The sequence below is a fragment of the Euprymna scolopes genome, chromosome 9 (assembly GCF_053919585.1).
Source record: "Euprymna scolopes isolate OS-2025 chromosome 9, ASM5391958v1, whole genome shotgun sequence".
Lineage (NCBI taxonomy): Eukaryota > Metazoa > Mollusca > Cephalopoda > Sepiida > Sepiolidae > Euprymna > Euprymna scolopes.
In genome coordinates this window covers 63968558-63992602 of record NC_136490.1, presented here as the reverse complement: position 1 = coordinate 63992602, position 24045 = coordinate 63968558, and the positions used below count along the sequence as shown (strand labels likewise).

The following is a 24045-nucleotide window of genomic DNA, read 5'->3' as shown; positions in this document are numbered from 1 at the left end:
GCTGAAGGGCACCGGGAGGTTAGCATTGCCACTCCAGGTGCCCAACTGCAGACTACCGTCTTGCTGCAGTTTATCTTGGTGCCTGTAATTCTTTTATAGTGAGCGGGCGCCTCTGCCACGATCTCAATGTCTCTGAAGCTCGACACAAAGACCGTGACATCATCGGCGAACACGGATATCTTAGCGGCTGAGCCACAGGGTATTGCAATTCCGCACAGGGCCGAATTTGCCTCCCCACGTCTCAGTTTGCAGAGCAGGGGCTCAAAAGCCAGGACATAGAGAAGGGGCAACAGTGGACAACCCTGACGAACCGACCGAGAGATAGCAAAGGGTTTTGAGCGCTTTCCATTGACTTGCACGACGGCTGTGGGGTGTCGATACATCATGGAGATCCACTTGCAGAAGTCCGATTTAAAACCAGCGGCCTCTAAGACAGATGCCAAGAAACGATGGTCGACCCTATCGAACACTTTGGGCTTCTGTGTCGTCATCTATCCCTCCCTCTAGGATCGTGCAGATCAGGTGCAAGTTGTTCTGAATCGATCTCCTCTTCACAGCGTAGTTTTGTTCCAGTTCAACCAACTCACCGATAACAACCTGCAGCCAATTTAACAGGACCTTGGCCAAAATCTTCAACTCTGTGTTTAGCAGAGTTATGGGCCTGTAATCGTCTAACCATGCTCATCACCTTTCCTCAGCAATGTGATGACTCCATTGGTGACTTGCGCCGGGATGGATCCCTGAGAAAACCAATGCTTGAACACATCCGTCAGAAGAGGCAGAAACATGGGCGACAGCCTCAAATACAGTTCGTATCGCAGACCATCGAATCCCGGCGATCTGTCACAGCCGACCTGCTTCAGCGCAGTAAAAACCTCCCACTCCATCACCCGGCCCTCGCAACTAGCTGCTCTAGCCACCTCAAAACCCTTCACAGATCTTCTGAGTCGATTCCAGGGTATGTCCATCCGGTTGTCTATCCTTTGCAATGTACTTGTCCGAGCCACGCTTAGAAATTTCACAATGCACGTCAATGTTGGAGTTGACTGCTTCATTGCCCACCTTTCTAAGCCTAGCTCTGACTTCTTGACCTTCATAACGCTCGTTATTCTCATGCAGAAGGTCCTGCTTAGCTAGTTCCTGACTAACCCTATCACCTTCCCCCCATAGCCCGGGCTAGTTTCTGCTCTAGCTTCTTCTTCGTCTTTTTTTTTTTTATTACATTTTCAACCCAAACAAGGCACATTGCCACTATCAGGGTCAGCAACTACTGGGGCACTATGTAGGGATTGTGACAGCAAGATGTCGGTTCACTTTGCACTTGAACTTCTGCATGTCAGTACAGTTAGGGAAGCAGGATCCTGGAATGGAATTCCAGAGTCTAGCGGTTCTGGGGAAGCAACTAATGGAGTAGAAAGATCTTTTACATCTAGGGATCTCTACTGTGTGGGGATGGAATTTAGCTGCCTGTCGGGTTTGTCAAGGGTGTCTGCATCGTGGGGGCACAAGTGTCTGCAGTTCGTCAGAGCATTCACCATTAAAATACTTGTAGAACAAGCAGAGGGATGCAACGTTTCGTCGATGGGACAGAGGCTGAAGCTTAGATGCCAGTTCAGGGCCTATCAGATTGGCAACTCTTTTTTGAACCTTGTCTAGGAGCGAGAGACTAGTAGTAGACGCACCAGCCCAGATGTGACAACAATACTCCATACATGGGCGAATGGTTGCCTTATAGAGATACAGGATACTTTCAGGTGTCAGTAGTTTTCTAGCACGGTAGAGAGAGCCTACCTATTTTTCAGCGGCCCTGGCAATGTTTTCAATATAATTGTTCCAGCTCATGTTTCCTGTGAACGTTAGGCCAAGCAGTTTGAAAGATGTACTCTCAGACAGGGAGTCACTGGCCATTGCTATTGGTGGCAGAGAAGGTTTCTTGTAGTTATTGAAGGAAACCAGTTTAGTCTTGGCAGCATTGAATGTGACCATCCATTTATGTCCCCATTCCACTACAGATTGGAGGTCATCCTCTAGTGTTTTTGCCATTTCTTTAGATATGTGTTCATTTGTTTTCCTGTCATGCCTGTTATAGAGTGTAGTGTCATCAGCATATATACCCATCTCAGAGGCAGTTTTGTCGGGGAGGTCATTAATAAATATCAGGACCAATAGAGGTCCAAGAATAGACCCCTGAGGCACTCCCACATTTATATCACACTGTTTAGATGTTCGACCGTCGAGGACAACCTGGATTTTTCTCTTATCTAAGAAGGATTTAATTATGCTAAGTATTCTACCAGTGATACCGTATGATTTAATTTTCCTGAGGAGACCCTTGTGCCATACCTTGTCAAAAGCCTTAGATATATCTAGAGCTACCGCTCTGCCCTCCCCCGCTTTGTCCAGTGAATGGTATATACGTTCAGAGATTACAGTGAGGATGTCAGCTGTGGAACGGGCTTGTCTAAATCCATATTGTTTGTCAGTGAGAAGTTTAGCATCTGTAAGGTGCCGGACTAGAGCATGGTTAATTATGGTCTCAAATATTTTGGCGAAAAGTGGGAGGAGGCTAATGGGGCGATAATTTGATGGGTCAGTTCTTTCGCCAGAATTCTTGAATATTGGTACCACAGAAGCGGTTTTCCAACAGCCCGGAAAGCAGGATTCATTAAGGCATTTGTTGTAGAGTTTGGCCTTATCTAGTGTGAGGCGCTGGGCATACTTGACAGAGAAGGTTCTAATTTTGGCTTTTAGACCTAGCCACCACTTGCTCCTGGTAACCGCCCCCACTAGTGCTTTATGAATTAATTCTATTAGCTTCTCTTGGAAGTTTTGTATCTCCAAAAGGGAGGTGTTTAACTTCCAGTGAGCCACAAACTTAGGCCTATTTCTTAGCTTCAGCCGGGCCATAACTAGTTTACAAGATAAGAAGTCTACTTCGCCTCTCCTGACTAACATCCTGTCCAAGTAAGTATTTGAATAGGAGGAAACGCTATTGGTCCACGTCCACATCTGCTGCCCCGGATGCTCGACCCGAAACCTGTCGATCAGACCGCATCTAGCCATCAGATCAGCCAGGCTGAACTTGCACCTCTCCGATCCTCTAGCATCGCCTCCTACCTTATGTATCTCTGGGTCTAAGATGGCGTTCCAATCTCGCATTAGCACTACCAGCTTCCGACAATCTACAAACGCATCAAGCTGACTGAAGAATGAGACCGTCTCATGAGCAGTGCTGGGTGCATGAACCACGATCACCTGAAACACAGAATCTTTTATGGCAACATCGGCCACAACCAGCCTGCCCACCGCATCCCTATGAAGAATGTCGACCGTTGCCGACAGGGTACGTTTAACCAGCACGGAAACTCCCTTCCCCCGAGGGCTGTTATATGCTGAGAAAACCTCAAAATCTCAGGCCAGCACCTGACAGTCCACAGAGGAAGTGAAATGCGTCTCCTGAATCGCAGCCACATCCACTCCCAGGAACAAGAGGTCGTGCCGGAGGCGAGCCGCCCGGCTCAATCATCTCAAGCCCCTCGCATCCAAACTAGCCAAATTCAAAGACATGGTACCTACCTTAGGGTGTGTCACACTCAGCTCAAAATCAGCCGGGGAGTGGACGCCAACGTTATATGCCATGCTCAAGGTGGTCAGGTTTTTCATATCCTGAACTTCTCTCGCAATGCCGCCGACGTCCAAAGGATAAATTATTTTCATGGCCCTGTAGAGTGACGGATGGACCAACACTGGGACCCTTCCCTTGCATTGTTTTGACAGTTCGTCAAGAGAAGGGTCATTTTTCTTCACTAGTTCGATTCCCAGAACAGCCCCTTCAGCGGCCTGCAGCCTTGTCCATAAGTTGGTCTTGCAGGCCTCTGGAGTTCTGACAAAAGTTTTTAGGAGCGGGGCGTCCGGGAAATTTGAGGGGATATTTACATCTTTCCCTCTATCTGTTTGTAATCGAGCAGAGGTTTTAAGTTTTTTCTCTGCCGATGGGGAATGTCTGTTGCCACAGAGAGAGGGTCTACATAACATAGTTCCTCGGGGGCAAGGGCTTTTAATTTGGTTGGTCTGCAAGAGGCAGAGGAGTCTCTCCCCTCTCTCGGTTCATTCTTTTGCTTTTCTTTTTGGGGTGGTAGCTCAGTTTGCATTGGTGTGGGGACGGGTGTTTGTGTGTTGCCTGGTGTTGGTGCTAGTGTAGTGTCTAGTGTTGGTGCGGTGTCTGGTATTGGTGTCATGTTTGTTGTTGGTGCAGTGTCTGGTGTTGGTGCAGTGTCTGGTTTGGGGGTGGAAGTGGATTTTGTTGTTAGGGGTAGTGTATGTTCACAGGGAGTGGGGCCACCTTTTCTTCCCCTTTTCTTGTTTTGTTTTTCTTTTTTATTCTTTCGAATGAACCGGAGAGAGGTGAGGTTGAGTTCTTCTCCCTCTCACTTGCGGATTCATCCTCAGAGGAGCAGTCTTTTCTTTGCTTGATCTCCGTCTCGATTGGTGTGGGGACCGTTGGTTGTGTCTGCTCCTCTAGTGTCTGCTGCGGCTGTTTTTGTTGCTGCTGCTCTCGCTGATGTCGTTGCTGCTGCTGTCTTGGCCAAAAGGCCAATAAAAGCTTAAAAAACTAAGAACAGCATCTATTAATAACAGATTTTTGATCTTAATAAAAAAAGGCCAAGCACAAAAGTATTACGGACAAACCGACGGATTGACAGACGGACCGACGGACGGACCGACGGAGTGACTTATGGAGTCGCTTGTACGTGGTTAAAAATATGAATTAACAAACGCAAAAGTATTGGATACACTTTAAAAAAATTCTTTTTCTGAAATAAATTTAAATGACTTTTGCTTAGTGTGTTGCAATAAAGCAAACGAGTTATCACTGACCAATCAGAGAGCTTTATATTAAAATAATTTTATAAAATTCTTCCAGTATTGGCTCACTCCTTCAAAGTTAACCAGTTCATTTATAAAAATGCCTAAAACTAAAGAGTTGTCAATAGACATTCGTCAAAAAATCATTGATAAGCACAAAGAAGGAAAAGGGTATCGAATAATATCAAGGGAACTTAATCTACCACTTAGTACAGTTGGAAACGTTATTAGAAAGTTTAAAAACTCTGGTGAAGCTGTTGGGTTGCCAGGGTCGATATGAAGTTCGGTTTGGCCACACCTGCTATACTAAGAATATTGAGTAGTTTTTCATTATCATATGTCAACTCCATCGTTACCCCAACAAAAATTTCAAAAATAAAAGAACAAATGAAAACACGAAAATGTAAAAAAGAAGTATGTGACAAACTCTCCACCAGATATTTCGGCAGAAGGGATGTGAAGAGAAGCTATTCTCCGAATATTGAGCACCTTTTTATGATTATATTCCAGTTTAAGCAAATTTCTTTTATGTTATCTCAGTCTAGAAAAATATGTTTTACGGTTTGTTGCAACTAAAACAAACCATAAATAATTTAGTTTAAAAAATACCAAAGTAGAATTTGTGTTAACCGAAATACACGTTTTTATTTTTATAAAAATGATGAGTTATGACTTATTGTGTTATTAAAAGCAAAAAAAAAAAAAAAAAACAATTAGCAGTTACGATGTAAAAAAAAATGTGAAGAAAAAATGGCAAAATAACGTAAATGAAAGTTTTTTTTTTTGTCTTAAATAAAGAATCTTAGATGAATTGGATTGTTTAAAATAAAAATTTACTGGACCACAATGTTAATTGCGAAATTATTTTATTTGAACTGATTCCAAAAGTAATGCTTGAAACTTTGTGTAAATTATTTTTAGTTTGATTATCTGCTGAAAAAGAAAATAAAAACAAAAAGAACAAAGTTAGTGTCCAGGGGAAATGACTCAAACCGTTTTGTAAAAAAAAATTGACGTCGGTAAAAATAAATAAAATTAAATATATTATCAATATAAATCAAATTTAAATAATAAACTTCAATAGAACACTTAAAACAATTCTTTCACTATAAACAATAACTAACCCACTGCTATTTAATAAAATCGATTGTCCTTAATGTAATATGCAAATGACGTCACCTCTTAATCGTATATTTTGCAAGAATAATACTATATATCGGAATGAATGGATCATTAAAGTAATGGACCTTTTCTATATATTAATCAAATTGTGAACAATCAAAATCAAACAAATAAACAAACAAACAGGAATACGAATTTATATATATATATATATATATATATATATATATATATACTATGCTATACTACTAATACTACTACTACTAATAATGTCAGATCCGTAGATCAATATCCTCAGCTAAGAAATTTTGTTTTATGTGATATTTGTTATTTTACATGATTATGTGTGAACACCTCGAAAAACTTGCCAGAAAGGCAAACAAAAACAATTGTTTTAAAATTACTCAGATATAACGTTTGTATATAAATTTAATGTAAATTCTTACTTGATACGGATGTTCACTAATTGTTTTTTGCGAATTTAGGTAAAAAAAAATTAGCACCAGTAAAAATGGCACGGTAAATATGACATTTGTAAAAATGGCTAACGTGAATAAATACGTAGCAACAGCATTTTAAGTACGGAAAATTAGGACCATTTAAGAGGTGCATGTTAAGCTCCCATTCCCCCTGTTCAAAATAGGGCTAAGCCCTTCCCCCTCAATAATATATATTTATAGGCATTAACACTGATAGGGCTGGGTTTTTTTTTTCTTTTAATAAAAGATCAATGTAAAAATAAAAATTCTTTTAGCGAGACAGTGTGCAATGTCTTTAAGGCTATAAAGGTAAAAAGAAACTAATTTATAACTGCGGTTAAATATGTTGGTAATATTAGAAATATTAGAAATATTAGAAATATTAAAGTCCAAAGAAAGAATTCCAAACTGTTGTGCTCCTCTTCTCACAATTCTCAGTATCAAACCCCAGCGCACATCTGTCAGAACTTACTTCTGCCAAAGAGAGAGAGAGAGAGAGAGACACACACACACACACACACACACACACACACACACACACACACACACACACACTCTCTCTCTCTCTCTCTCTCTCTCTCTCTCTCTCTCTCTCTCTCTGACACACAGGTTTTTTATTTGAAAAACCGACTGCATCTTATTTGCATATTTCCCCCAACATGACCACCAGTCCATAAATAGTAGTAGCGGCCATTTTTTTCTTTCTTTATCCCTTTCCTGAAACTGACGGCATGTTTTACAAGGTCAGTTTGTTACTACTTTTTAATCACACGCCCCCTTAATCTTTAAGATCAATAATTAGTCTCATAGTTCGCCATCATGCTGGACGTCTTCATTCGCGGTGCGACTGTCATATAGGTTCTTCTTCAGGAACTTCATCAACTTCCTCTTCCACAGTAGGCAAAAAAAAAAACTCTCCGTATGTATAAAATGTGATGTGACGTTCCATTAACTGCCACTTTGTTTTTGGAGAGTACTTCAGTTACAGTACCTCTTCTCCAGTGAATGCAGTTCTCAAATATAGCCCAACGTTCCATTTTGCACATAAGTCTGTAAAAACGATCCACTTTTGAGCGTTTGGATTAATTTCTGGACCTGGACTTAGGGTAGTTTTGCTCTGCTCTGGTTTCAACAAGGGCAGGGGAATCCACCATAGTAAATGTGCCACCCATCAAATGTAAAACCCATGGGGTCAGAGATCCTCATTTGATGTGAGTCGGTATAGACTAAATTACTTATATCCTCATGAGATCTCCCGTGCATACGGTTAAAGAATGAGGCAAGAATGGCATCTCTTTGGCAGGTTAGTAGAAAGCATAAAAATTCAACAAAGCAAGGAAAATGGGAAGGATGACACAAAATCCAGAGAATTGAGTTTGATCGTTGCTGTGGTGTAAATGTCGAAAGGAATACCGAGAAACTCGGAAACGGTGAAATATATTAACAGAAATACAGACAAGTATGTTAGTTGAGTGGAAACTCCACTCAACTGAAGGACAACTAATGTTATGATTGGAAAGCAAAACCTGCTTACCGGAAATGACGTCAGAATCTGTAGGGGTGTCACCATAAAAATAACTTTTTTGTTCCGGTTTTAAGTTTTCTTTAGAACAATCAACAATGTAATGATGCCGCAACAAAACATGATATCGGCAGAAAGAATACAAAAGAAAGTCCATCAAGGCTTAAATTCACAAGAGGGGCCGTCGGGCTGAAGCACATTGGAAGGCCCATCGGGGCTTAAAGTCACACAATCAATGACTTTCTCAGTCGGAAGGACTTCTTGTAGAGTCAAAATCACTTCAAATTGTGAATAAAATAAAATTAAAACGGTTTCTGTAGACAGGCAAACTAAATGAAGAGAACATGAGCTGACATGAAAAAATGAAACGTGGAATGGATAAATAAATACATGAATGAAGAAATATATAAATAAAAAAAATGAATGAATACATAAAGAAAAAATAAATAAATAAATAAGTAAGTAAGTAAAATAAAATAAAATAAAAGAAAAGAAAATGCTTCTGCATAATAAATTAGCGAAAAGAAGAGAAGATAAAATATAGAAAACTAGCGGCGGTACACGGCGTTGCCCGGTTGTTTGTAGGTGTAGGTGTAAGGGGGGGATAAAGTAAAGAATAAGCGAAGTAATAAACCTGTTTAAATAATAATTAAAAAAAGAAGATGTTAAACTTCGTGAAAAAATCAGCAAAACCAAAACAAAAAAACAAACAGCGAACAAACGTAAAACTTATTTAAAAAAGAAATAGGAAAAACAAAAGGCAAAAATCAGGGGGGAAAAATGATGAACGTGATCTGAAAGACAAAACAAAAGAAAAAACACAGCGAAAAGCGAAAAAAAATGGCATAAATAACCGTTCGAATCGATTAAGTCCATGGTGTGTTTCACCCAGTAGTTCATTCCAGTTTTTTTAAGCAACTACGAAGTAAAGAAAACCCAAAGCGGTGTTCCTTCGTAACTGTCCCTTGTGAACGATCCCGCAACGGTGTAAGTGGTGGCAGGGGAAGGAAGAATTTATTAGCGAGAAAAATTTTTACTACTTCCACTGATTGATGTTAACCGATTTTGGCAGCGAACTCTCGCAAGAAAAAATATAGGAATCTACGATTGTCGAGGAAGTGGAGAGGTAATAGGCCTATAACACACCTCAGATATTGTGCTGCAGTTTGTGCATATTACATTTGCATGAAATGTCTTTATCTTTAATCCTATTAAGGTACAAAATCAGAGGAGAAAAATGAGTTCATTATATATATATATATATATATATATATATATATATATATATATATATATATATATATATATATATATATATAATTACTTCATTTACTCACATAAAATTAATATACGAAAGTATAAATTTATGCGTAAACTTTAAGTATTTACTTCAAAAGTGCTCAATACGTAGGTAGAGCTAGTTAGTTAGTTATAAAATATATATGGCGATTAAGCTTAATCGCCATATATATTTTATAAATATGTATAAATTTATGCGTAAACTTTAAGTATTTACTTCAAAAGTGCTCAATACGTAGGTAGAGCTAGTTAGTTAGTTATAAAATATATATGGCGATTAAGCTTAATCGCCATATATATTTTATAACTAACTAACTAACTAACTAACTAACTAACTAACTAACTATATATATATATATATATATATATATATATATATATATATATAAAGGATAAAATAAAATAAAATGAAAGAAAAAAAAAAAGAAACGGAAGAGGAAAGGGAAGAAAATAAAGAACAAGTAACATGGAGAGATATAAATAAAATAACATAGATTTTCCGTAAACCTATAAACCTGTAAATGTGCAAAACCATAACACTAAATACATATTACTTTTCTTAACTAAAAACTAAATTATAAGTCAGGTTGGGATTTCTTCCTTTTTTCATTTAAATAGTGTTTATTATTGGCTCACATGGAGCTTTCACACGTCATCAAATATCTGATGGAAAAACCTGTGGTGTTCCCTAGAAGCTGAGTGACAATAAGTCTCCCCAGACGTTCAGCACTCTCCACCTCCTTCGATAGCATTCGCAAATACATCTGCGTTATCGCAACAGCCTCTCACCACCGATTTCTCACTGGCAGCGGCCATTAGTCTATACTGAAATTTGAATGGCACAAAGCCTCCCTGATGTCCCAGTTCTCTTTGCGCTTGTCCAGCAGAGGTCTGGTCAGCGCTCTCTCCTGTCTTTCCATCTTCCTTGACCCATCTCGGCTATTTGGTATCACACTTTTTGTAGGGGGGGACGGTGATGGGACAATGGGAGGGAATGCGTGATGGGGATGTAGAACTTGTTGATATGCAGCTTCATTGTTCTTCATTCCCTGTAAAGCTTCTTCCTGTTTTGCCTTTGCAGCAGTTTGTCTGGCTCACGCATGTGGTTCATGTGCATTATTCTCCAGATTCAAGGGTTTTCCTTAATGTTTTAGCCATTTTCATTATTGTTAGTCGCTGTATCTTTGCAGCCATTCCTCTGATTCCAATTTATCCCATCCTTTTTTCAAAGTTTTTCGGAATTGTTCCTAGTGCTTCTACTATTATAGGTATCATTTTGATTTTCTTCATCCTCCAAATCCCTTTTAGCTCTCTGGATAGTTCTGTGTATTTGCGCTGTTTCTCCTTTTCGTTCATACTCACCTTGTGGTCAGCTGGGACAGCAAAATCTATGATTTGAGAGGACTTTTCTTTCTTGTTAATTATTACGACATCTGGTCTTCTTGCTTGGATAGGTTTGTCCGTCTGTATGTCCATGTCCCATAGGATTTTGTGGTTCTCGTTGTCGAGTACTGTTGCAGGCTTATGCTTGTACCATTTGTCTATACGTTCAAAATGCAGTTGTTTGCATAATTCCCAGTGTACTGTCCTCCCCACTTGGCCGTGCCTGTTTTTGTATTCCTTTTGGGCCAGTTTGCTGCATTCACTTACTATATTTTTTATTGTTTCGTCTCTTTGTCTACAGAGTCTGAATTTGCTGTTGTCTTGTGTTTTATCGATCTTTGCTTTGATATGGTTGGTTCTTATCGAGTTATTTTGTGCTGCAGTTATTAAGGATTCAGTTTTTCAGCTTACATGTCCTTTTCGCATCCATGTCCAAGTGTTTTCGTTATTCTCATCTTTTGTCATTCTTATGAATCTTTTCTCCATCAGTTCTTTCTCTTCCCATTTTTCTTTTCTTATTTTGTCATTTGTCTCTCTGCTTTCTGTTTTTTAAACTTTTTTCAGTGTCTCTCACTGCCATAATTATCCTTTCAGTATTTTGTGTTATGTATTTTTCTAGTTCTTTTTTGTGTCATTCACACAGTCTTCTATGCAGCCCAGTCCTCTCTCGCCATATTTCCTTTTCGTGTAGAGTCTGTCAATATCATCCTTTGAGTGTAGTGCATTATGCATGGTCATGAGTTTCCTGGTCTTCTGATCGAGCTGTCTCAGTTATTCTTTTGTCCACCCTATAAACGATCCAGAGTATCTTACTAGTAATACTGCCCATGTATTTATATATTTTCTTAGGTTTCTGATATATAATATCGTTTCCAGGAGTTTTCTTGTTCTCCTGAGGCATTCCTTTCCAATTCCCTCTCTCATTTCTGTTGCTTTGATGGTGTCCGCTTCCAGAATACCCAAGTATTTATAGTCGTTTTGTTCCCCTAGTGCCCTCATCTCCATTTGGTTTGGTAGTTCCATGCCTTCTGTCGTTTCCTGTTTTCCCTTTCTTATAACTAATAGTTCGCACTTTTCCATACCAAACTCCATTTGGATATCCTGGCTGAAGATCCTGGTAGTGTAAATTAGTGCCTCTAGCTCCTTTTCAGTCCTTGCAAAAAGTTTCAAATCGCCCATGTACATCAGGTGGTTCAATTTTTCCTCTGTATTAGAAAACTTGTATCCGGCTTGGCACTTTCTCAGAATACTGTTAAGGGACATCATGGCTATGATGAACAGTAATGGTGATAGGGAGTCTCCTTGGAAGATGCCTCTTTGTATGTTAATTTGTTTTATGTGTTGTCCATCAGCTGTTAATTCCAGCCTCCATGTTCTCATTGCATTTTCTGTTACGTTGATGATCCTGCTTAGTATTTTATACATTTTTAAGCATGCTTGGGGGATTCTATTGTACGCTTTTTTGTAGTGGATCCATGGCTAAATTCTTTCTCCTTCATTTTACCTCCTTTAGGATCTTTTGATCTATATATAGCAGATCATGTGTTCCTCTTTTTCCTTTTTGGCATCCTTTTTATTCATCGGGAAGGAGTCCACGATTATTCAGGTAGTGGTAGATTTGTTCTCTCAGTGTTGCTCTCAGTGTTTCCCACATAGTGGGTAAGCACGTAATCGGCCTATAGTTGCTGGGGACGGTTCCTTTCTCTGTGTCCTTCTGTAGCAGTGTGTTTCTACCTTTTGTCATCCAGTCTGGCACGCTTGCTTCCTGTATACATCTTTTCATGTTTTGAGCTAGCCTTTCGTGTAAGGTTGTGAATTTTTTGAATCAGTATGCATGTATCCCATCGTGCCCTGGTGCTCTCCAGTGTGCCATTTTTACTATGGTTTTCTTTAGGGGTTCCTTGCTGATCATTCAATGTTCCTTCTTCGATTTGTTGCAACTCTTCTTTCATGTCTTTCAGCCGTTTGGCATGTCTATTGTGATCTCGTCGTTCTTCCCATATTTTATTGCAGTAGAGTTTTGTTTCTGTTGGATTTGGTTGTTCTGTTTTTGTTTTTCCTCTGTTCACATTTTGGTAGAATTGGCTTTCGTTATTTTCAAATGCCCTGTTGTGTTTTGCATTGTTCAGATTTATATCTATATCGTCTCAATCTCGCTTCTTGTGCTTTTATTTTTTGGTCCAGTTTTTCATGTTTCTTGTTTAATCTCTCCATGCCAGTCACTTTGCCAATATTTCATCTGTTCCACATTGCTTTCTTCCTGTTGATCATTTCGGCTTCTTTTTTATGTTTGTGTATTTGAGTTTCTAGTCTCATTTCTCATCCAGGGTTTGTTGGTCCACTTTTCCCTGGCTGTTTTTCTGATTTGAAATTTTGGTGCCTGCATAAATTAAGTTGTTTAAGTCTGTGATTGTATCTGCTGGGATGTGTGGGAGGAGCTTATTAACCTTCTCCGTTTCTGTTTTTAATTTCTTCTGCTCTTCTCGTTCTCTTTGGATGGGAGCTTTTTTTTTCCTCGTTCATGAACTATATTATTTTATTTATTTCATCTGCTTCATTCTCTGTTAGTTCAGTTTCATTGTTCTCGGTTTCCACATTTGTAGAATTCGGTCTTGGTAGGTCCGCCGCCTTTGGTGTTTTTACTTGTAGGGGTTTGACTTGTGGAGTTTCTCTACGCGCAGTTCCATTGGGAGATGCTTCTTGTTCAGTTTCATTATTATTATTATTATTATTATTATTATTATTATTATCCCATATTTTTCAGTTAATTATCATTAATATTATGATATTTATAACTCGTTTTATCTAATACGCCTTGTTTAGATTTGGCAATGCTTCAACAGATTATTATAGATCCAAATTTTCGGTTTAATTTTGTCATATAAAGGATATAATCAATACGTATAAAATTAGTGAGAATTTTAATTTATATTATTTTTGTATGACATGGGTTGATCTTTGCTTTCTTTCTTTTTCCTTCTCTATTTTTTCCTGCTCTTGAACCTGTCTAGACGCCTTGACCTAAATTCGCGGCCTGTCAGTTTATCTATAAACGGTTAAAGATTTCGTTTCTTAGTTCTGCTTTTCCTATAATACATCCCCTCCCCCTCTAATTCGTCTTTCATTATTACTCTAATTTCCATTACCTCACTGCTAGGAAAGACCTACACTTCTTTTCTTTTTTTTTACTTATTTATTTATTTATTTTTATTTATTTATTTATCTATCCATTTCACTTTTCATCTTTTCATGTCAGCTCATGTTCTCTTCATTTACTTCGTTTTTATTTTATTTTATTCACAATTTGAAGTGATTTTGGAGTGGAATTTGAAGCTCATATTTTATAATTATATAAAAATATTAAATATATAAAAAATATATACATTTATTAATAAACTGTTTCACCGGACCTATATAATAATTTATTTACCGGACTCATTATATAAACAAAGAAAAAATCAGGAAAATATTTCTACTTCGGACTGTTACCTTGGACCGTGGATTACCTTCACTTTGGATTTTACCATGCATTTTGAATGTGAAATTCCATGTCCTTTTCATTAATTTCTCTTACTCTATGATATTTAAATGCTTAAAAAACCTTTAATTGTGATTTTCCATGTCTTACTGGCTTGAGCAAATAAGGTGTGAATCATTTTAATTATTTTCTATTATTTTCTCCTCTGAAGAGATGGTAGGCATCGAAATCTTATAGGATAAGGAGTTATAATATATCAAATGTATTCTTTGTCTTACATAGAACAATAAACATCTTTTTTTACCATTTAACATCATAAAGTTTGAATTTGTTCAATTACTAAAATTTGATTTATTTGCTCTATGGGATTGTTTTGGTAGAATATTACTGCCAATAATATTTTGTAAGACCTATAATCAAAGGTTTCCGTACCAGATGGTTTGTGGGATAACTTTATTCTGAAGTTTATATATATATATATATATATATATATATATATATATATATATATATATATATATATATATATATATAATTATAAAACTTAAATGACCTTGTAACGATGTATGTAGCCCACTTTCCAGTTTATGACATCCGGTTGTGCATGCGCGCATAAACATTAACCCATAATAACGTAAACAAATAAACACAAATCGCTTCTTTTGCATATTTTGACCTGCGCACTGAAATATTAATGTTATTATTTCGAAATTATTATTTAACATGGGAAAAGTGGAGTTTAAAATAACTTAAACGTAATACAGAAATGAACGATGTAAGAAAAAGCAGATATATCAAAATTTGAATTTAACTATAATAAGTATTATGGTATCTGTTAAGTGCATATTTACCTATAAGTATGGCCAACCACTTATAATTCAGTAACTGCAAATATTTTTTAAAAAATTATAATAAACAGAACGACTCTCATAGAAATCTATCTATAGTCTTTTTTCATTTTAATATACTTTCATAGAAATGTTTCTGTTATGTAAAAAAAAACCCTATTTCTTTACGTCACAAGTGTCACGCTCATACATGAATTCCATAGCTAATATAACATACTGACCCAACGGGTCACGAGTAGTCTAATATATATATATATATATATATATATATATATATATGAGTATCGTTCCAAAAGTAACGCCTCTAATTTTTTCACTCAAAAACTAAAATGTGGAAGAGCTACAAAGATGAAAGTGATACCATTAAAACATGCGACTTTTTTGTGCCCCCAAATTTATTTTTCTACATAGTCAGCAACATTCTCAATGTGCATTTTGCTAGCCTCTTTGATGTCTCAGTTGTAAAAGTCCGGAGCATGCTTCGTCACTCATATCTTTGTTGCCCCTTCTGAAATGTCAAATCCATCTCCTAACTGTGCTGATATCAATTGTATCGTCTTTGTAAACGTTCAATAGGCGCCGGTAAATGGTGATCGGTTCAATTATTTCAACATATAGATATTCTATTACGCATCTTTGCTTCAGATGCACGCCCATATATATATATATATATATATATATATATATATAACTGAACTTATGAATTCATAACCTAAAATTTCATCTCTCTGTTGTAGATATTAATATTGAAAAACTCTAAGAAAGTAACGCCATACAGAGTTTTTCAATATTAATATCTACAACAGAGAGATGAATTTTTAGGTTATGAATTCATAAGTTCAGTTATATATATATATATATATATATATATATATATATATATATATATATATATATATATATATATATATATATATATATACGCAATGAAAGCCAAAAAATCGGAGGTCCAAGATTCAAATTTCACCCTCATTTGGGCTCATTAATTCGACGCACCCTAACTCCGGATTCAAAACTCGAATCTCTTGCATGCGAGGCAAGTACCATGCCAAGTGAGCAACCGCTCAGTCTATAGTTCCTCAGTTGGCTGGGTAGTTGCCTTGCATGTGATGGGATTTTGAATCCTGATTTCGGATATGTCTAACTCATAAACCCAAATGATTTCGAAACTTGGACTTCCGGTTTTTGGCTTTCATGTTCATATGAGCTGTAACGTTGTTTGAATGCGGAAATAATTATATCATCTCTCACATTCCGAGCATTCTAATCTCTCTCTCTCTCTCTCTCTCTCTCTCTCTCTCTATATATATATATATATATATATATATATATATATATATATATCACATCACTGTAATTTCTGTGCAGCGCGGATTTACAATAATCAACAGTGGATATAAATGTGAGTTTCGTCTTTACTAAAAGATCGTTCATTCTTATATGACCTCTTTATTTAACTTAATGTATGTGATTTTCAAAGAAAGTTTGCCATTGTTTTATCTCCATTAAACACTACATATAGAACTATTTGTAGCATATATTTTTATTTGACAACATTATTCGACAACAATAAATTTATCCTCAATAAACATTTCCTTACTGTACTGCAGAATATGATTTACCAATACGTAAATCAATGACTAAGGATGCACAGATTAAGCAAATTGTCTGATTAACGAGTACTAATTAATCGGATTTTTCTAATCCTGATTTATCAGAAAAAGTTTTTGTCATAAATTGTACTAATATTAATTTAATTAAATTATATTGTAAACATGTTACATGAAAGGGCTGTACCTTTCTCATGTAAGTAAGAATACAGACTAGATAAGTGAAAATGATATTAGGAAAAGGCTAGAAAAGAACTTAAGTGTTAAAGATAATGGACAATTTGAATCTTAGGAATCCAATCCATTGTTAATTCTTTTAGAAATATATAAATATTATTTATGTGGGAAAAAGTAATTGTCCATTCTTTTAGAATAATTGGATATTAAATATATCATTTACAAGAATGGACGATGTCGATTAAGAAAATATTGTTTAAAAATAGATTAGATATTAAACAATTAGAATTGAGGATCCGTTGTTTGTGTGACGTAATCTCCCATTGAGGAGCTTTAGAACTACGCCGAGGTAGCTTTTTATTCCCAGGTGACGCCAGATAATCCAAGGATTTAAGATAGAGAAGATAAATATATATTTTTTATTTCATGTCAAAATAAATATTGTTTGAAACGAGAGAAATATATCTTTGCAGCTAAAAAGTTGATGACAGGAAATTTCACTTATAACATTGTCTGGCCTTAAATGAACTCAAGATCGAATGTCAGAATTGACATCTGGCCTTGGAAATTCAGAGTTCAGGTATGGGAATTGTGTCCACGCAGGAACCTGGGGCTTTCGATTGCGTGGTGAAATCTTATTGGCTGGGAGGGGGGGAGGAGTTTCGACCCCATCCACATACCTTACTATATATGCGACTATATAATTTGTAACTGTTGTCTTTCGTGTCGTCTTTACAACGTAAAAAGATAAATGTGTTTTGTATATTCAACTATAAACGAACTCTTGTATAACCCCCTTACAAGTAATGTGCCTCCTCCATCATAAGTGAAGTATCTCCTACCCTCTATATGCGTTAACAAGAACCATCCCAGTCTGTTATAAATGTCTCCCTCATTATCATAGTCATCTGTTCTGAGTTACCGTTATACATGTCTCCGATATGAACCCATCATCTCTTTCAATATGAGTCTCCTGCTGCACAACAAACGAAGACAATCACCACATTAAGGGCAAATCAGCGAAAACTTTTACAACAACTAATATGTTAAACCATCTTAGCAAAGTTCATCCAGAAGATGCAAAAGTTACAAATAAGAAAAGAAAACACAATGAATATTCGGGGACAAACATTCCAGGAACAAATGGCAGCAACTACGTACCTCTAACGAAACATCAAGCTACTATGGAATCAATATTGACCAAGAAGAAAATTTGGGATATTAATGATTACAGGTTACAAGAGATCCATCATTTGAAAGTAAATATGATTGCTGCTGATATTCAACCGTATTCTGTAGCATCTGACATTCGATTTAATAGACGTATTACAGAACATTGTCCAAATTACAGTATTCCATCCAAAAATTACTTCACTGAAAAATTCAATTGTCTCCTGGTGAAATTATCAGAATTTCTTTGATAACAAGGATTTTGATAGCTACTACAAATAATGCTCCCTTTCTGAGTTTGACAGGTCATTGACTTTCAAATGACATTGAACAGTGCAGAACTGTGTTTAGAGTTGTTCCATTCCTTAGTACACACACAGGAATTGCACAATGTTCTGGATGAGTCTGAATGAATCTACAATGAAGTTTTCTTAGTAATGTGGGATTCAGGAGTAAACGTGGTTACTGGTGTCAGGAAATGTGGTTTAGAGTTACTATCATGCTTCATGCATACATTGCAATTCTCAATAAATGATTCATTATTTTCTCAACAAGCTGTGAAGACAATCATTACAGCTAACAGAAATATAGTCTCTCACTTTAATTGCCCTCCATTTGCAATTAGAAAATTATCTGAAATACAGGATCAGCTTAATTTGGAAAAAAAACTTATTCAAGATGCGACCACACGATGGAATTCAACATATTATATGCTGAAAAGGAATATCGAAGAATGAAAAGCTCTTGTAATATATACTGTTCATAAGATTCCTTACTTAACAATTTACCAATGAAGACTTGTTAAAAAAATTGGAAAAATTCGAAGAATCATCAAAGAAGCAAGTTACAGAACTTCAACCATATCGATGATAATACTTACAATTTTAGCTCTAATTTTATTTCTTTCAAACAGAGTCTAATCTTATTCTGATATTCCTTACTTTAGTTGAACCCTTCTTACCACTGCTGAAAAATTCAGTGAATCAATGGAAACAAGATTTTAATGCTATCTAAATGATAAAACTTGTGTGTGTCTACTTTTCTAGATCCAAGATTTAAATTTAAATTAAAAAAAAATGGCATGAAAAACACTATTAAAAATTGGATTCCACATCTACTTTCTACTGATAATAATGAATCAGAATCAGGATACATTTCTTCAAGCTGTGCTGAGGGTAAAGAAGATGAAAGTGAAATAAAACTGTATTTCATTCAAGCCTGTTTGATGAATTGACTTCAAATAAGCCTGCAGTAACAACAAACTTTGAGTAGGTAGAGGCTGAGTTAAATCTGGATACAGCAAATGCAAGTAGAAGAGAAATACAAGAAACACAATCTAAACTCAAAAGGAGTAAATCCCTTGTTCATAAGTGCACAAAAGAATTTGATCATTATGTAGTTTTACGATTACTCGCAAGAGGTGATAATCCATTTCAATGGTGGATAAAGACCCAGGTGACCTTATCATTTCTGAGTAATCTGAAAGGTGTGTGCATACACGCCTTTACTAACACGCCTTCTACAAGGAACAGGGTGAGTCCTGAGAATGGAGAAGCACCAATGTTTGTTTGCCGTATACCAGGACGACCTTATGTTACCACTTTGTTATTACAACATAAGGGTATTCAACTTTAAATACCGATGAGACTATATTATGAGATCATAGGAGACAGTCACCAAGAATAGAACAGGAGCAGCGGATGCAGAGCCTCTGCAACATGCTCCAATGGAAATAGAACATCAGCTTATAGTTATTAACTTAAGAATTAGAATTTGAACGTTGTAGTTTGTTTGTAGTTTCTTTATTTTCTTATCTAGCTATTTAATTATATCAATTTAAGAATTGAAAATTGTACTTTGTAGTTTGTTTGTAATTTCTTTTTTTTCCATCTAGTTGTTTAATTATATTAATTTAAGAATTGGAAATTGTACTTTGCATTTTCTAATTTCATTTAATAAAGCAAAAAAGGAAAAAAAGCCATAATAGGGGTCAGACACTTAACAAATGTCATGTTAAATTGGCAGCTACCGTCGTATTAATGTGTCAAAGCTATCTGATGAGCCGCTTGCCCTTAATAAAATGGTTTAAATTTAACAGGAAAAGGAAAATTATCGTCCGACTACTGGTTAATTGACCAATTACTAATTAATCTGCAAAGTGGCCGATAAGCCAATTACCTATTATCTGCTGATTCACCAATACCCCCCCTATCAATGCATAGACAGAAATTGACTACAAAAGAAAATAAGGCCAGCAATTAAATTAAACGATGTGCTATTACAAAAGCAACTCTCACAAAAGTAGGTTCCTTTTCACATATATAACTTAATTCCAAAGTTATGCCATAGATTTTTAAAACTGTTTGTATGACTGAAATACTATTTCTTAATTTCAGAAACATTTTCAAGTTTTGAAAAGACAATTAATTTGAAACATAAAAACAACAAAAACATAAGTACTGGAACTTGTTTATTAAAAATAAATATAAACTTGTTCAAATCTAGAAAAAAAAATAAGTGTCTCAAAAAAAATAAGTGTCTCAAAAAAGTGTACTGTAATGACTTGTTTCATGACGTTTTGGAATCCTTTAGTGTGCATTATCAGCGTTGTCTTTTGAACGTTTGTAGACATGGGTCTTCAATTGCTTTTGTATTCAAAGCTATTATATTTCACTCTGTGCTCATAAGTAAAGGTTATATCGGCATTCGAAGTGTGAGTACATTTTTGGAGACAATTTATAGTTTTCGACCATTACAAAAACATTAACACACCATCACCAGCAGTTAGTCAAATACTATTTTGTTTTATTTGTGGTTGGCTGAAACTTAACGTGGAATATGTAGTGCAAGATAAAATTAGATATATAGATATATATTTTACTTTCTCACATGCAACTGGTTGAAGAGTATAACTTTCGGCTAATTTTAAAGCGTACGTTGATTACGAAAGAGGATTCATAAATGACCAGCCGAATCAGTGATGGAATAAGGAATGCGAGAAACAAAGAAAAATGTTAGATTTTATGGAAATGTTTATTTCTAACCATGTGAGCACCAGCAGATGTTTTTCTTCATGTAATGTTTCCACGAGTAAGCATGAAAAGATTCATATTTATATTATAAATCTTTCTAAATCTATATACAATTACTATTTCATGTATATACACATATAATATTATAACCATATCATTCATTTCGCTTTTGATGAAAATCATTAACCTTCGAAATACCATGGTCCAAAAAGTTTTCTTTATGTTTCACATGTTTTTCTTTATTGATTTAATGATTAAATAAAGTTTATTCAGCTTTAAAGTGCCATGAATTATTTCTTATATTACTTGTTTCGCTATTTCGCGTGGAGCTTTCTTTATCTTCATATGTCACTGAATAAAGATTATTTTTACTTTTATCTTTATCACTATATATATATATATATATATATATATATATATATATATATTCTGAATATCTCTAGTATCAAATAATGCTTATATACTGTGAAATTTACTTGTATGTATGAAAACCAAGGAGGGGAGATATAACATATGAAAAATATTTGGAATCAAGTCTCGCCCTGCTGTTATTTCAGATTATTTGAAACCATAGCAGCAAGCTTTAGTCTCCCCCTTCATCAAGGCAAGCGGTTTTGGGGGAAATATTATTACATTTACTTTTTTATATATTCTTTGTTACATAAAATAAAGCAGTTGAAAAAACAAAAAAAAAAAGCAAACAAAAACAGGTTACAAATTTCGATATGACACGGATCGTGTAATATTTTTTTTTCTTGAAAATGCATTGAAATGATTTGTTTTTACTTTTCTGTTATAATGCATAGGCACCAAAATTTTTAACGCCAGTTCGTTACAAATAAAAAGGCCAAAAAAACTGTTTTTGGTGAATCAAGATAGATTCGACAGATCGATTTTTAAAATATGCTGTTTTAAGCCAAAATAATATTACGTACTTAATTGTTATGTCGAAAATAGTACTACATACAAAAATCACGACAATTCATCAAGTAGAGTTGCTATTGTGTTTTTAGTAAAAAAGAAGTCGTCGCTATAAGGCTAAAATGTTGGTCAAGTAATTTAAAATATTCGTTCCAGTTATGTCCCCTGTCTATAAACTCTTCGCCGACTACTTTCTAACATCCACGAAAAATACGATTTTGACCAATTTTCCATAACAATTACTTTTAACTATAAATATAGTTATGTGCAATTTAATGATGAAAACTCATAGAGGGGGGGACATTGTTTTGATAGGGGGGGGACATGGTTTTGAAAGCTGGCTTATCATAATTCTTTGTAGGTTTTCGATTACTTTTTTTAAAAATTGTATTTGAAAGATTAAAAACTAAAGTTAATCTTTAAACAGACAAAAAAATATTTTTTCACGTGAAAAAATGTTATAATGAAAAATGTTTTCAGGGCGATATCGGAAACTGACAAGTTCAGCTACATTTTAAAGTTAAATAAATTCATTGTAAAAATCCCTTGAAAAATTAAAAATTAATTTTGGGGGACTATTTCAAAGATAATTAGTAAAGTAATATCTTAAGATATTGAATTAAATTTAAAAAAACACATTGTTTGTACAAAAAATAGCTTAATTAGGCCCCAAAATCGAGAGTTTAATCACAGTTCCGGCTTCGTACAATCAAAATGAACGAAAATTCGTCGCACATTTTTTGTTTTTTTAATACTTCAAACTTTAGGAAAGGTGTTTTTGTTTACAAAAGTAATACATTTTCACTAAAATTAATAAAATTTATAATGCTTTCATTATATTCTGTGTTTATGCATTTTAAGGTCCGGCCGTTCATTTTGCAGATTCATCGATTTTTAATCGATGAATCTTCGCAATTTTTTTTTTTTATATAGTATGACAATTAAGTACGTAATTTTGTTTTTACTTAAAACGATATATATACTACTTAAAAATCGATCTGTCTTAACAAGCACTGATTAATTTTCCAACTTCTTGATATCGTCAATAGTTTATAAAACTGCTTATTTCATTTTTGAATGTTTGTAATCGTTTTCGTTGTTTGACATGAGTGGACTTTCTGTCTTTTTTTAAAATTTCATATTTTTTTCATTTTATGTTGCATCTATTATGTCACCATACTTAATATGTTCATTTTAGTTCGTGTAGCCAATATTTATAGAACCATTAGTTATGGAACTCTTTTGTGGGGGTAGCCTTCTTGCCATTATGATGATTAAAATGACGAGGACGATAGCGAGGATGCAAATGACAGCGATAAGAATCCCGAACGCCATTTTCTCAACATCTCTATCTGGAAAAGAAAATAGTAAAAAATGATAATGAATTCAAACAATGATACAATAAGCAAAATCCCCTTTTGTCTGTCTATTTCTATTTCCCTTTCTTTCTCTCTCTCTCTCTCTCTCTCTCTCTCTATATATATATATATATATATATATATATATATATATATATATATATATATATATATATATATATATATATAGAGAGAGAGAGAGAGAGAGAGAGAGAGAATATTTTTTCAAAAATCAAGACAATTGTTCATTTTCGTAAAATTGCCTTGTCATTTGGCTTCCAAGCGCACTTGATACGTATTTTATTTTGTTCAAATTAAATCAACGTCATTATAACGAAACTCACACCTCTGACATTAATCTCGCGTAGATAAAGCATCTTTCCCGACATTTCAAAATACAACGTCTGAGAGACAACGCGCGGATCTGCTGCTGACTTTTCTTTCTTTTTTTCTTTTCTTTTTCCAAGGTTACAACATAGCAAAACAAAAAGAAAGAAGAAGAAGAAGAAGAAGAAGAAGAAGAAGAAGAAGAAGAAGAAGAAGCAAACAAAATACTGAGGATGGAGTTTTACTCCGAAATATATTTTAATTATAAATTTCAAACAAGCGAAATGTTTGTATATCTTCGTAAAAATTGCGTCGTAATTGGGCTTTCAAGGGCACTTGATTAGTATATATATATATATATATATATATATATATATATATATATATATATATATATATATATATATATATATATATAGTGAATGTTGATCGGTTCAAATTTTTGTGCATAGA

At 35.2% G+C, this 24045-nt stretch overlaps 1 protein-coding gene across 2 annotated transcripts in view; it reads right to left on the bottom strand.

The window, feature by feature from the left end:
• Nucleotides 1-21381: 21381 nt before the first annotated feature.
• LOC145284562 (multicopper oxidase 3-like) overlaps nucleotides 21382-24045 on the bottom strand; it is a 149252-nt gene continuing 146588 nt past the window's right edge. For both annotated transcript variants that reach the window (XM_080133475.1, XM_080133476.1), the window contains exon 4: nucleotides 21382-23259. In XM_080133475.1, the coding sequence (XP_079989601.1) occupies nucleotides 23102-23259 (158 nt within the window). In that variant the 3' untranslated portion in view covers nucleotides 21382-23101. The remainder of the gene's footprint in view (nucleotides 23260-24045) is intronic.